At 25.5% G+C, this 14878-nt stretch overlaps 1 protein-coding gene and 1 long non-coding RNA gene across 4 annotated transcripts in view; one reads left to right on the forward strand and one right to left on the reverse strand.

The window, feature by feature from the left end:
• Positions 1-14878, reverse strand: part of LOC114124529 (GDNF family receptor alpha-1) — a 187612-nt gene that overhangs the window by 24037 nt on the left and 148697 nt on the right. For 2 of the 3 annotated variants that reach the window (XM_050205159.1, XM_050205158.1), the window contains exons 9-13: positions 11137-11493; positions 10392-10459; positions 9292-9496; positions 8312-8463; positions 5201-5338 (exon numbers count right to left, since the gene is read on the reverse strand). In XM_050205159.1, coding sequence (XP_050061116.1) covers positions 5201-5338; positions 8312-8463; positions 9292-9496; positions 10392-10459; positions 11137-11493 — 920 coding nt within the window. Of the gene's footprint in view, positions 1-5200; positions 5339-8311; positions 8464-9249; positions 9497-10391; positions 10460-11136; positions 11494-14878 lie in introns of those variants that run through there. The other variant, XM_050205160.1, reaches the window with a different exon arrangement.
• LOC126551549 (uncharacterized) lies at positions 8371-9369 on the forward strand. Its single transcript, XR_007605474.1, has 4 exons — positions 8371-8481; positions 8569-8687; positions 9100-9174; positions 9252-9369. It is a non-coding gene; the product is annotated as an uncharacterized LOC126551549 (long non-coding RNA).

A 14878-nucleotide genomic window follows, 5' to 3' on the forward strand; every position in this document is an offset into this window, starting at 1 on the left:
TTTCTAACAGTAAAGTTTAAAGTCAATTTATATTTGTGCAACTATGCTAAATTATTGTTCATAATTATTTTAATAAAACTTATATGAAACATTATATTACTTTTTTGAATTTAAGGTATGAATTTTATATGAAAAAAATTAAAAAATTTAGCAACTTAGATAAAATTCGTAAATATTATATTTAAACATTTAAAATAAAATTAATTGTGGACATAGGTATTAGGTAAGGTATTTTCGATATTTTCAACATGAACGTTTTTAACCAAAAATAAAAGTTTTGTCATGTATATAAATAATAAAAAATCAAGTAGTTAAATCAAAAATTATTTAATGTAGTGTATAAATGTCAATATGAATATTTTATGTAAATTTTAAGTATCTAAATTTATTCATTTTTAGTGACAACATTAAGACGAAATTGGTTTAGTCAAAAATTGGGTTTTCTTGTCCTTTATTTTCATTTTAAAAAGTACTAGGTATTTTTATTATACTTTGAACCTTCTAAAGTATCAGATAATAGATATTAAAAATTATAAAAATTGTTTTCAGACACAAAAGTATAAAAATAATATAATCGAAAAATCAATGTATTCATCTTGTTTGCATAGAATCTAAAATAACAAAGTATATTGAATTATTCAGAATATTGAGAAAACGCAAGTAGATAAAGTCTTCTTAATATAAAATAACGATTTATTAATTAAAATAACATGTTATGTAACCACGAAATTCACTTTGCTCGATAACAAAATATGAACTATAGACCACTGTCTAAATCCACTTAATTATGCAACGTCTATAATATTATGTGTACAAAATAGTATTATATTTTAATAAATCCCAGTGTATGATAAAATTATATCTCCGTTAATAATTTTATAAACATCACACATTGATAGTTTACTATAATACCGTGTGTTAAGGCACTAAAAATAATTAAATTACTTCGGAACGTGTAATTTTATGAGGTATATAAAACCAATTACATTATAATAATCCGTTTTGAATAAACAATGATTAGATACAGTTATAATAGTGATTTTCTAATGATTATTAAAAGATTTAATTTTTAAATTATAACGAAAAATCGAATAGAAAAAACTAATGATAAAAGAAAAGTCGTGTCACATTATATTTGATTGTTTTATTTTATAACAAAATCTGGATTTGAAAGAATTGTGTTTTTATACTTAATAGCATTGTGAATTAAGAATGGAAACGAAAAAATATTTTAATTATTATTCTATTCCATTTTAAAAATGATAAATTAAAAATGAACAATAAATCAACAATGTTGAGTATCATTATCAGAATCTTGTATTTTAATAAATACTCTAAGATGAACAAGATTAACAAATCAATTTAAATTATAAAAACAAAAAAAAAAATTAAGAAAAGTTTTAAATAATTTAAATTTATCAAATCTGATAACAAAAAAAAAAAAATTATAATAATAATAAATTTTTATGATTGTAAAATGTTGTGTATGTAACTTGCAAATTCTAGCATATTAAAAATCAATACATTGTATGGTTAGATATTAATAAATTCAGATATATTTTACAATATGTGAATATTAAAATTAAAATCAATTGAAATAGGATGACACTTCTTGTAGGCAGAAATCTAGATTTTTATTTTTCCTAGGATAAGAGATTATCCTATAACATATCTTATAACATTTAAAATGTAGTTTTAGTGTATTGTTTTTCTTACATTTTTTTTTTTTTTTTAATTCATATTATAATATAAAAAATAAAATTATTATATTTTAATTTGAAAATTGAAAAGAATGGGCATTTGAATTGCATGTAAATATAAAAAAGAACGTGGAAAGTTTGTGTGTTTTTCCCTTTAAAAGAAAACATATATATATTATATATATCTACATAAAATTCATTATTCTAAAACTATTCTACCAGCCACTGAAATTCAGAAACATTTTTCGACGACTCGATTTAGCTGGAATAACTGTTTTGTTTTCTAGTTATTCCATGATATAAATTTTTATATAAATATAAAATAAAAATTGTTTTATTGAGAAAGATTGTTTTTTTCTGTTATAAAAGCATATTTATCTCTAACTGTATATAATAATCAGACAAAGAATAAAAAAAAAATGAACTTGCATTTAGTATTTGAACTTTAAACTATGAAAACTATGAAGTGACAATATAACAGAGGTGACAGTTCTATTAATATAGTAATATTAATATAACATAATAGTATATAATACAATATGCATATTATTATAAAATTTATTAAAAATAAATGAAACAATTAAAAAAATTAGAATTAATCAGAATAAAAAAAAACTTTTATACATAATAATAAATACCTTATTAAATCGTTTAGCTTTTAAAAAACTGAACTAGACGCAGAATTAGTAGAATCACATTGGCGCAGAACACTGGAATAATATTACTAATTAATTAGCAATCAATTTGGTGATTTGAAATAATATATAGATTTCTACAAATAAATACAACTCGGAAAACTTATCAAAGGTATCAATAGAGTAGTAAATAACTAATCGATAGGGAATTTATTTTCACTTTTGAAAAAAATAACATTTTACAAAGTCATAGAATTTACACGTGGTAATTGACCTAAAAACTAAAATAATTTTAACCTTTTAGAGTTTAATCCGACATATTATACAATAATAAATGTACGTGTAAAGGGCTTACGAAGACCAAAAAGTTTTTTAAATACAGTTTAATACATATAGTTGTAATTATGTAAACAACTTTTTAGTATTCTTTCAATAACAATATACTTACATTACCTACGTTTATATTACCATTTTTTTTTTTTTTTTTAATTACAATTTTGTAAGCAGTAAGTGACTATTTACCTATTTGTTAATGTTGTTTTTATCGTTACATCGTGGTCAACGTGATATGTAGCTATTAGTTTAAATTTTTACTGTTTTACACAATGTACTCTGATGATTGTAAAAATGTTAGCTATATTTATACGCAGAGTCCATAATATAATTTTTCCATGACACTCAGAGGGTATTAACAAATGACCGTTATAGTATACGACAGCTAGGTATATACCTTGAAATGATTGTGTTAACATTGAGTTCGAAACGTAGCGCAGTACGAATTTTATCTAACATTAAATAATATAGGACTATGATAATGGATTAAAACACGCAAAATAGTACACTTTCAAGAGGCGTTTATAGTGAATTATAATACTTAATCGTTAAATCTATGACGTTGTAATGACGATTTATTTTCGTTTAATACGCAAATCGGTTCACTCAAACTATGATAATATGGTAAAAATGATGATCGAAATAAATCGTGGGTTGACTTCAAAATCCATACCTACGAGTAACATATTTGTTTCTTGTCAAAAGTATAGACCGACAAATAGGTCACATAAAACCTATAATCCAATAAATCCTCTTCAAACTAACTCCAAACTTTTAGAAAGAATTTACGTTTAACGGAATAAAATCGTTTTTTAAAAATTAACGTAGCTCGTCAATTTGGATTCTGTAAATCGTCCTATTCAACAAGTATAACCAAGTGCGATAAGTATTCAAAATAATTATAGTTTACCGATTAACAAGATATATTAATAATAATAGTTTTAATAATAATCTTTAACATGACATAAACCAAAGAAAAAAAAATACTCACAAAAGTATTCTATACCTATACAGACTTGCACATTTTCTTTATAGCTGTACGGTATACCAATTTTCACACATTTCGATTACGGCTAATAAGCACATAATATAGCTCTAACTAACTCCTTATAAAAATAGGATTTCCTACCACAAAAGTTAGACGTCGGACCCCTCAGTTTAACATATTTATTCCATCATGTCATCCAACTAACTACAAGTGTATGCGAGCTACACCACTATCGTAACACAACTTACACAACATAAAAATCTAGAATATTTAATAAATAACCTAAAAACTCAATAGATCCAATATTAAAACGGTTCATAAAATCTAAACTCAATTAAACTTTATCAAACGTGAAGCAAACATATTTACCTGAGGCGATTTGTAAACACATACCAAATAACAATTCATAATCAACCACGAATTTGAATTATAAAGATAAAACAATAAAATACTTTAGAATTCACATAAAAATAAAAAATAAACCAGTCATAGAATCAACAACACAGTCAACTACGAATAGAAGTATACATGTTAATCCTCAAATAAATTATACCTTTTAAAACTAAAAATTAAATTTTCATTCATGTTAACTGTGAACTGTTGCTGTATATCATAAAGAATAGTATACTATAAAGTAAAAATAAATAAATAAAACAAAATATTTTTTTCAGAATATAGGTATCAAATATTTAAATGATTAATGTATAAGCTTATAACTTCCATACTCACAATGAAATCGGAAAAAAAAATTTTCTTGGAGATCTTGAGATAATAATAATAGTAAAAAATAAAAATATCCGATTGAAATAACGCCTATCTCATTACTCGAAATATATAGTTTTCCTTTGCAATCATCGACTTTCGTATTGGTATGTATAATGTTGTACATTCAAATAATATATAATAATTTTTATGTGCTATAATACGCTTTTTAAAAATTTTTTTTTTATATTTAAAATGTTTTTTTAAAGCTTATATACAATATAATGTGTTTAAACAATAATCAAATCCAAAATTCAAATTTGTAACTAAAATTATTTGACACGAATTTATATCAAATCGATCAAATTAACAGAATATTATTTATAAAAAAAATTATGGTCTCCATGACCATTTCAAAATTGGCATTTTTATTTTAATAACCATTGTTAAACTTATGATATTATAATATATTTGTGACGCATAAATTATTTTATTGCGAATGAATTCAATTTCAAAACCACGTGGAATCGAACTAATAGTATTTAACGGCTCTAAATTACGTTTACGGTGTAGCTTTCCACCGGCTGACGTATTTCCACATTAGCGCCTAATGGTTATACGTACTCTATATAATATGCATATTTAATAATAATAAAAAAATAAATATTGGTAGTTAATATGCATTACATTAGAGTGTAATTTAAAATTTTACGCCATTCTTACGGTTAGCACTATAATTATTATTATGATTTCATAATTATCAATAATGGACATACATTTATCCGTGCATGTGTGCGCGCGCGAGTGTGTTGTAAGTATGAAAAATACTGTGACAAACTTACATTATCTTGAAGAACGGAAGACCGGATATCCGTAGCATCGTTTTTCAGATAACCTCCAGTGGTAAGTTTCTGAGAGGCTTTTCCCATTATGATCATATTCTCAAATGACATGCTGTGTAGTTGCAATTTGCATGTAGTCTGAAAACATATATTATTACCCCATTAACAACAAGGTGTAATATAATAATAATGTTAGCACCACACGAGTTACAACTTTCAAGTTTGTAGCACATTATAATATTGTTGTTATGTGATATTATCATTATGGCCATACGTATGCCATTATATTAATATTATTATCGCAAACAGTCTTTGTGCAGCAGCCGAGAAGTCATAAACGCTAAAATAAATTAAAAATATATAACCAAACGATTGTAAATTGTTTTATAAACACTTTAGCAAAGAACTAAAACTTTTTAATTAAATACAAAAGAATAATTTAAGTGAGGACGTCAAAATAATCGATTTTTTTTTTGCTTCTTCACTTCCGGTTTAAAAAAAATAATCCCTAGTAAATGTTAATTAAGCGGTGTATAATACTATGACTAAGCTTGAGCTTGCACAAGTACAAATACTGATTGCATATACTTATAAAGTCCATCACTTCAATAGTGTTAAATTATACAATATTTTAAATTTTAAGTATTCAAATAATTATTAAACAATAATGATTTACATATACCTACTTCGTACTTTTCGAATTTTAATTACATAATTATTATTACATTATTTTTTATTAAAGTATTTTTTCTTATACAAAAATAATATGAGATTTAATAAAAAAAATAATACTCTTTTTTTTCACAATAAGTCTAATTGTAGAAAAATATTATGTGAATCACTCGTACGGAATTTTTATATTAGCAATAAATTACTTAAATTACTTTAAGATATACTCCCATATCAAAAGTAGGTCTTTGTAGGTTAAAGACAAATTTAAATTTAATGAAGGTTTACTCGAAAATATTTTGTTAAAAATCACTGTGCTGTTTATCCTCAAAAATAGCTCATTCGTCCAACATTCTATCCAACATTTTATCGGCCCTTGTATAGTCACGATGTATTATTTGAACTGACATTACCATACCACTCAAACGTGTTTTTAGAAAAAAAATTATAATTTAAATAATTAGATCCGTAAAAATATATCGTTGTTTTAGTAAAGATATTTTAGACCAAGAAAATTCATATTTTTGCATTAACTAAGGCGGCCGGTAAAAACATCAGAAGCACTTCACAATATTAATAATATAATATTAAATGCGATCATGTTTGATTTAAGTTGTATGTCGGAATCAATAATTTATAGGTTACGTAAATAAAATTCAACTATTAAGTTTTGTTTTGCTTTTTCATCGAAGTATAGTAACAAAAAATCACATTTATTCAATTTAGAACAGCGTTTTAGTTTGACGGTAAATATCTTAGGCTGGTCATATTTTTTTTTCAGTTTACACATAATTTCATCACTTAATAAACCACACACACGCATATTGAATAACATAGTTAAACTGTTAAACCCAACAATCGTGTTTGCCAATTTCGATGTAATCAGTTACGTTTCGAGCGGAACATCACGTGAATATTGATTATTGTGGTGTTGAGTTCAAAGGAAATCTTATGAAAGGTACACTTATTTCGTTGTTAGCAACAAAAAAAAAAAAAACAAGTTTTATCAAACTTATCGAAATTTTGTGAATATGAAAAAAATCTAAAATAGATTTATAAAATACCTGAGATAGGTGGCAATTAATATAGCTTTATTATGTTCGTTTAATTCAATTATATGTATGTAGGGTGGTATAGTTTAATTGATTAAACATAATATGATTATCCCTGTAAAAAGAAAAAAAAACTCAACAGAAAAATAACGGTATTGGGAGAATAAATCAAAAATAACGTGAAATATGTGAGTAATGAAAATTGTGACACGGCTGTACAGGTATACCTAATAAACAGTATTTAGAAACCTAAATCAGTTTTTTTTTTATTTTAACTCGAAATCGTCCGACATTTTAATCCCTAAAGACTCATTTTCACGATTCCTTCGGTTTAATTTGTTATCTGCACGAAATGTTTCGTAAACAGAAATCGATATTTGGCTTTTGTTTTCTTTCGATGTAATGAAGAGAAGAGGTAGAGGGAGGATATATCCATTTAGTTTCTTTCGGTTACATTCCTCTCGGGGAAAGGGACTGTTTGTGTGTATATTGGAGTTCAGGATCCGCAATGTAATTTACCATAATAAACACGCCTACCCAATATGGGAACATTTTTCACAAAAAATATTCATAAACAACAACAACAACAATATGTTTCACTATTGTATGGATATAATCTAATAAGCGATATGATATATATATATGTATGTGTGTGTGTGTGTGTCACAACAGACCTCTTCCGAAAATCCATATCGTCATAAAATACACTATTCGTATTACTAAATAATAATAAAACATATATAATATTATTTTATTGATACATGGCTTAACAATTATGAAATTGTATTGCGCACTTGTTTGCGAGGATTTAAAGATCTTACTTCACGGTTTTTATCCGCGTCATTCAAATTTTGTTTACCTAACTAATTATTTTGAATTTTTTTTTTTATAACCGTGTTTAACTTTTGTGATTCTTGTGAATATGAGATTAATAATTTTATTCATAAAACTAATTTTGGTAAAATGTTAAAAAAATTATTCACCGACTTTAATTTCATTTTATACCATAAAGTGATGGTCATAAAATATATATGAGTACCAATATGTATAACGCGTGAGTAATTATGCATAATGTTCTTGCATATTATAAGATGGAAAACTTTATATTTAAGATTCATACACAACTTTGACTTACGTAACTCTACCTATCTCTAAATTATTACATTCCTTATCACTATTGATCACAGTAAGTATACAATATAGGTACATATAATATTATTATTACGCCGTAATACTGCATAATAATTATTAATAACTATTATTATGTCTTTCAGTATATTATACACGTAATATAGTATGCAATGTTGATCTTCGGGCTATATTTGTTGTACTGAAGATAATAATAATAACAACAACAACAACATAATATATTATAAATTGCAATACTCACGTTAAATACCATGTGCTCTTGTATGAACTTTTGTATAGTGTAAACGAGGTCTTTAATTTCGAAGTTCATAATATCCAAACTTTTCAACAGCTGTTCGTCTTTTTCACTGTATCCCAAGAATAGAAATACGCCCGGGACAAGCGTATACGAACCTGTTTCGAAAATCACGGGTATTTCATTATTAAAATATTGTAAATTATACGCTTGACACAACAATTTTATTTATGATTTTATTTTATTTTATTTTATTTTTTTAGGGAAGCTCTTAAAGAACATTACTCATTCTAAAGAAAAATATATTTCTTTTGGTCTATAAAATGAAATAATAAAAAAAAAAAAACACACTGATGTATTGTAACATTAGAAGAACTAGCTGGTAAGAAAATTCTATAGAATATATTTTATTGTATGACTGAATATTATGAAAATAATATTTTATTCCCTACGATTATAAACATGTTGAAATATTTATTTTATTGTCACTTGAGTTGAAGTATTACATTTTATTTTCTTAGATATTTTTATTTACTTAAATTTATGTAATAAAATGTATGGCTCGTATAATACTATAACAGTTATAGTTACTATAAGATGAGAGAAATCAAAATAGTTTTTCCGTTCGTTATAAACGAGCCGTGTGAGACGTTTGAAAAATTGAGAAAAGATTTCAAACAAATTATTTAAATTCTTAACAAAAAGGATAGAATATTATTAAAATATATATATATATAAAACCCCAAGCAAAATGAATGTCTTATACAGCTAATGAATTTGAAAAATATTCACAGTGAATGGTTACCACACATAATTATCAAATAATGTTATGGCCATCAAATTTTATACCACACCACCCACCACACAAAGTAACGGTTACATTAATCCCGACCGGCAGGTAAGCGATTTTGATGTGCGTACATAGATTTTCTCTGTTTTTTTTTAGGTCAAAACGATAATAATCCAATATTGTCACAATATCATACCCATTTTTGGTCGCATGCAAATAAATCGTCCGACATAGCACACGCAACGACCGCGAAATGCGATATACGCTGGCGACTCGTGATGGTAGTACGCTATTTCCGTTTCACAAGGTTCGACTTCCACGCAGATGGTCTGACATGTCAGGCTTTCGCCAGTCTTACAGTGGCACACCTCGGAGCACGAGTTGTCCTCCAAACTGTGTAGCTATAATAACGAAAAACAAAAGTCCATCACTGTTTATTGCATTTTGAAGAGGTATACGGTATTCTATGCACAAGATACAACAGTCATTTTATCAGAATATGTATAGTTTTTTTTTTAAAAAAAAAATATATTTTTTAGAACTAAGGACATAAACGGGTACTGAAATATTTTAAGATTAAAATAAATACAATTTTCTCATTTATTATATAATAGCAGTGATGTATGTGTAAATATATCGTTTTGGATTTGAACTCTTACTATATCGTTAAATTCAATATGTTTTATCTATATAATCAAAAAAATAATTGCAAATGGCAATATATCATATTAAAGGTGTCAAATATACAATATACAAAAACGAGAACAAAAAAGTTCCAACTAAGTGAAAAATATATTTTCACAACCAAAATGTTTTATATTTTGTTATTAGAACTTTTTGTTCCTTAGCAGACATTTTTTACTTAATCATTTTTTGCCTGTTAAGTTTGGATTAGTTCAAACCTAAATCCAAAACTATAAGACTATACGGTAGAAAAACTTTGATAACTTTTAAATGTGACAATCATTAATTACGAAAGAAGATATAACAGTTTAAAGTTTAAAATTAATCTCATGAACAATTTTATATTTTGAGAACTTTTTATTTCTGAGCCCATGAATCATAACAAAACACAGTATATAACACAATACCAAAAAGTTGCAGTGGCATACATTTTTATTTTTATACACCGAATAAAGTGTTGTGTCAAAAATTTTTTCTTGAGTATTTTGGATTTTGATCATAATATTATATAACTTGAACTTATTTTTGTTCTTAACGCCCATACATTTAGTCTGATCTCCATGTAACTAGGTAACACGATTAATAATATTAAATGTATTAGCTGTTACTCACCCTAATTACGTCACCTTCAGACATAAATTGTTTGTTGTAGTGTGGCGATCTCTGCAAACTGCATCCTCCTATAATTATACATTTTGGTATTTTATTACACCATTGGACGTTTTGAATAGTATTACATAAACATTAAAACATATGTCGTTATGAGTTTTAAATTAACGATATAGTTTATTCATATTTGGTGTACTAATGTTTTTATTAAAGATATTTAGGTATAAATAAAACCCTATTATTCTTTTCAAAAGAATAAAGCTAAAAGTAATGTTTAGTTTACCACTATATTGAGTTAGTAATATAATTTGGTTGTAGATTTTTATAAAATAAATTTCAATTTCAATTTAATATTTTTATTTTTGTAAATAATAATGCAATGCACTGTGCTAAGAATATGATTTATATTATGGATTTAATTTGTATAGAAATCTATAATGAAGTACAAGTATACAATCTAAACGAATCAGAATTATCATAATTAGATATAGAAAATATTGATTAGAACTGAAGTTAGTAGTAGTAATTATTTAATTTGATTTGTCGTTTCTAATCATGTATAGATGTAACACACAATATATATTTCAATAGATATAGTAAATACAAAACTAGGTGTATATTTTTAAGTTATAATAGAACAAATTGGGTAGGACAAAATGTCTTTTCGGGTTTTGTGGTTTAATTTCCATAATTATTATTCGGTGTTTAAAATTTAACACTACTGCAGAGTGAACAATTATTAACTCACGCAAAGGAATTTGAGAGATGAGTGAGAGGGAAGTAGATTCAGTCGTCGAAACGGTGCTGATGGATGTTGTCACGGCGGTGGTTGCCACCGAAGTTGTAGTAGTTTTGGGCGTGGTGACCGCAGCGGTCGTGGTATCAGACCGAAATTTTTTGCCAGCAACCAGTACTCTGACTGTGGTCGTAGTTTGAACTTCCATTGCTTCGGTCGACGGCACTGCCGATGACAGAGGTCTTACCGCAATCGCAGTAGTCGGGTCGTAATGATCGACCGCCACTGCGGTAGTTGTGTAAAAGTGACGCGATAATAATTTCACTGAGTCCTTTATCTTGGTCATATGAAAATCCCTCTGTGCTTCAACTGTAAAACGGCAATCAAAAACGGTTTTAATGTGTATAATATAATATTTTTACCATAAAATAGCCTGATATTATAATTTATCAGAATTATAAAATTAAAATTTGTACCTATTATATGCAGAGCATTCATAACACGTTTATTAACATTGATATTTTTAATATTTAATAGGTAATTGGAAACTTTTTTTATAGTTGGCAACAGTTTTAAGAACATTTAAGCTGAAAATTAAATTCACTGCTAACATTAATAAAATACCAAAACCGCCGGTTCGATATTTTTCTATAAAAAACCTATGGAATAATATGTATATATATATATAATATATATAGGTATTATAGGTATATTTTATAACCTGAAAACGTCGCAGGACTACCATTATAGCGCATACATCATGTAAGTTCGTAACCATTTATTTCTTTTTTTTAACATTTAGAAATAAAAATACACTTAAGTAAATATAATAAAAATGACCTATGAATATAAGGAATCATATTACTGCTGTAGGCAATATGGCTCAAAACCCTCATTTTATCAGTCCAAAAAAAGTCGTATAATACACAATACACATACACACGCACGCACTCGCACTTATATTTAGAAAAATAATATTATATCTATTGATATTGATATTTTTGTTGTGTGAATAAAATGTATTGTAATAATTTTTATTATCTCTTTGAAAAAATAAATTGCAGAGAGTATCTAATAGATACTTATCATTCACACCATTCCACTCAACACAACAGTTAACTATAATTATTATTTTTTTAAAATCCACGAGAAAAAAATATTTTTGTAAATGAGTAAGCCACGAAGACATTATTTTTGCAGATAAAATATATCGAAAAATATTGAAAAAATATATAAATCACGGAATTAATTAAATACGGTTAGGCTTATTTTGAACTATATGCGACATTCTTTTTTATCTAATTCATATTCATGTACTTAATAAATGTTCATATTACATACGCTTATAATTATAGTAAGTATTTAAAATGTTATTACATCTTTATTTATGAATAATGCATGCATCATCATTATTTAAAAATAATATATTATCTACGATGCTAATATGCATGGAAAATAACTGTTTATAATTTACCTATTTGGAAATAAGAATTGCATTTTAACTATTATTTTACTTAAAATAGATTAATTATGCAATATTTATACACATTATACACTAAAAAAAAAAAATTGATTATAAAATTATTTAATTATATATAAATATATACATACATATATTATATACTTTAGTATCATCCCAATATTATTATACATTTGACTCTAGTAGTAATATGTAATTGGTTATGGGTAAATTATTTCTTTAATAATAGGTTTAAAATGAAATATTCACTACTCATATGTAAATAATTTAAATTTGTATCTGCATGCAATAATAATTTTTAAAAAGTAATATCAGATTGCTGAGGTAGCAAAATATAAAATATGACTGTTTGACTATTGGCTTAAAAAATAATTGTATAATTTATATTTATATGTGATAATATTTAAAATGGAAAATATATAGGAAGTACCTACCAGCATTTTATTATTATTATTATTATCGATCATAATAATTAACATTAACTTTAATGATCATAATATGTCTAATTAATATATTGTTTTTATGTCTAGAAAATAAATATACATTTTACGTTACAATAATAACATATTATATTGTATAAAAAAAATTAAAATATTAATTCGCTTTAGGAGTTCAGGGTTTCGTCAAAGTGATATGTTAAAGGATTTTGGTGTATTATAATTTATAAGTGAGGATAATAAGGTCGTCGGTGTATTAGCGAGATCTTTAATAATATGTTTAACTCTAAGTACTATCTTACGTGTAATATGTATTGGCTGTATTTTTTTCATTTAGGTGTTCATGAATAAAATGAGTCGTGTATGATCCATAAAACAATATTTATACTTAAATGACACTCAATCAGATTATCAAAACATTGTTTGTCTGTTATCTGGACTCTAAACTTTGGAGTTATACGGAAACAAGTTCGAGCACTAACCTGAAGTTATATGTTTTATGCGGAAATGTTTATTACCGTGGTCTTAAATGCCATCATTGCCGACAACCACTTAGTTCCGTAGCCCAATTTGACATCAGTGATGTCTAATATAATTATTGGTTTTTTATTTTCTATTTAAATAAGTGTTTTTTAATTCAATGATAATGTGCTTTTCGTTCACTTTTAGATAGTATTTTTGGCAATAAGTCTCTTCCTTTTTTATGTTATAAAAATCAATCAATAAAATAACATACAAATATTTTTTTTAATTAAAATTTTGATATATTTCTTCGAAATAGTTTGATACTTTTTTTTGTGTGTATTGATCTACATCCTTTGCTCAGTATTTTTCAAGTTATTTACATTTATTTTATTTTGGCTGTCTTATCTTCATTTAAGTATCAAACTTCTTAAATTTAGCTTCAGCCTAAGTTTGTTCTAACTTTATTCATTTTCATATGACAGCGTGGTGTGTAATAATTGACAAAATAATGTAAGATGCCAATCTTCAACAGCAGTATTATTAGTTTGTAGCAGTTCGATCTATTATCACACCTTCATGCTACATACTAATATCCAATAGAAAAATTGGTTTTCTTTTATTTCTTAACAACCAATCAAAGTATTTTTTAAATAAACCATATTGAATAGAAAAATAGTTGCAATACCAGTTATGTAATTTCCTGTGAAATGAGTTTCATAAAGTCATTTTATGGAGGCTTTGATTTTCAATGATTATTTTAAGTAGTTTATGTTGTTTTTTTAGAAAACTTATAAGGATATTTTTTTAGATTTATTATAATATATCAATAGGTACAGGTACGTGCATTTTACTATTACATTTTATTTTAGTTGAGATTAAAATTAATTTGAATAATAAATCCTATATTATACCTCGCTATTTAATATCACTTTAATACCTGTCTTTTCGTTTTGTATTAAGCGACAAAAAATTGTACTATTACAGGATCTATCAGTGTCGATATCATATCATAGTATAGTGTTATTATTATGTATATCTATTAATGTTTCTTCAAAGTATATTTTTTAGTTTAGACAAGCAACTTTTCAATATCAATAACAGATAGTAGCAAATAATATTTCCATATATTTGTAATGTATAATATTTAATAATCTCATTAATTATATCATTATATTGTTGTTTAATAGTCCCAAGTAGTTCTATGAAGATTTCCAATCTGATTCAACACCCTTTATATTATATTATAAAATGTTCAGAATAGCAATACAGTATTATGATACTCCTCGGTTAAATCTTTAAAATTTAGAATTGTAATCACTTAGATATTAAATTATTTTTATTTCAATTTACGTTAACAGATGGCTGCTAGAAT

The sequence above is a fragment of the Aphis gossypii genome, chromosome X (genome assembly GCF_020184175.1).
Source record: "Aphis gossypii isolate Hap1 chromosome X, ASM2018417v2, whole genome shotgun sequence".
NCBI lineage: Eukaryota > Metazoa > Arthropoda > Insecta > Hemiptera > Aphididae > Aphis > Aphis gossypii.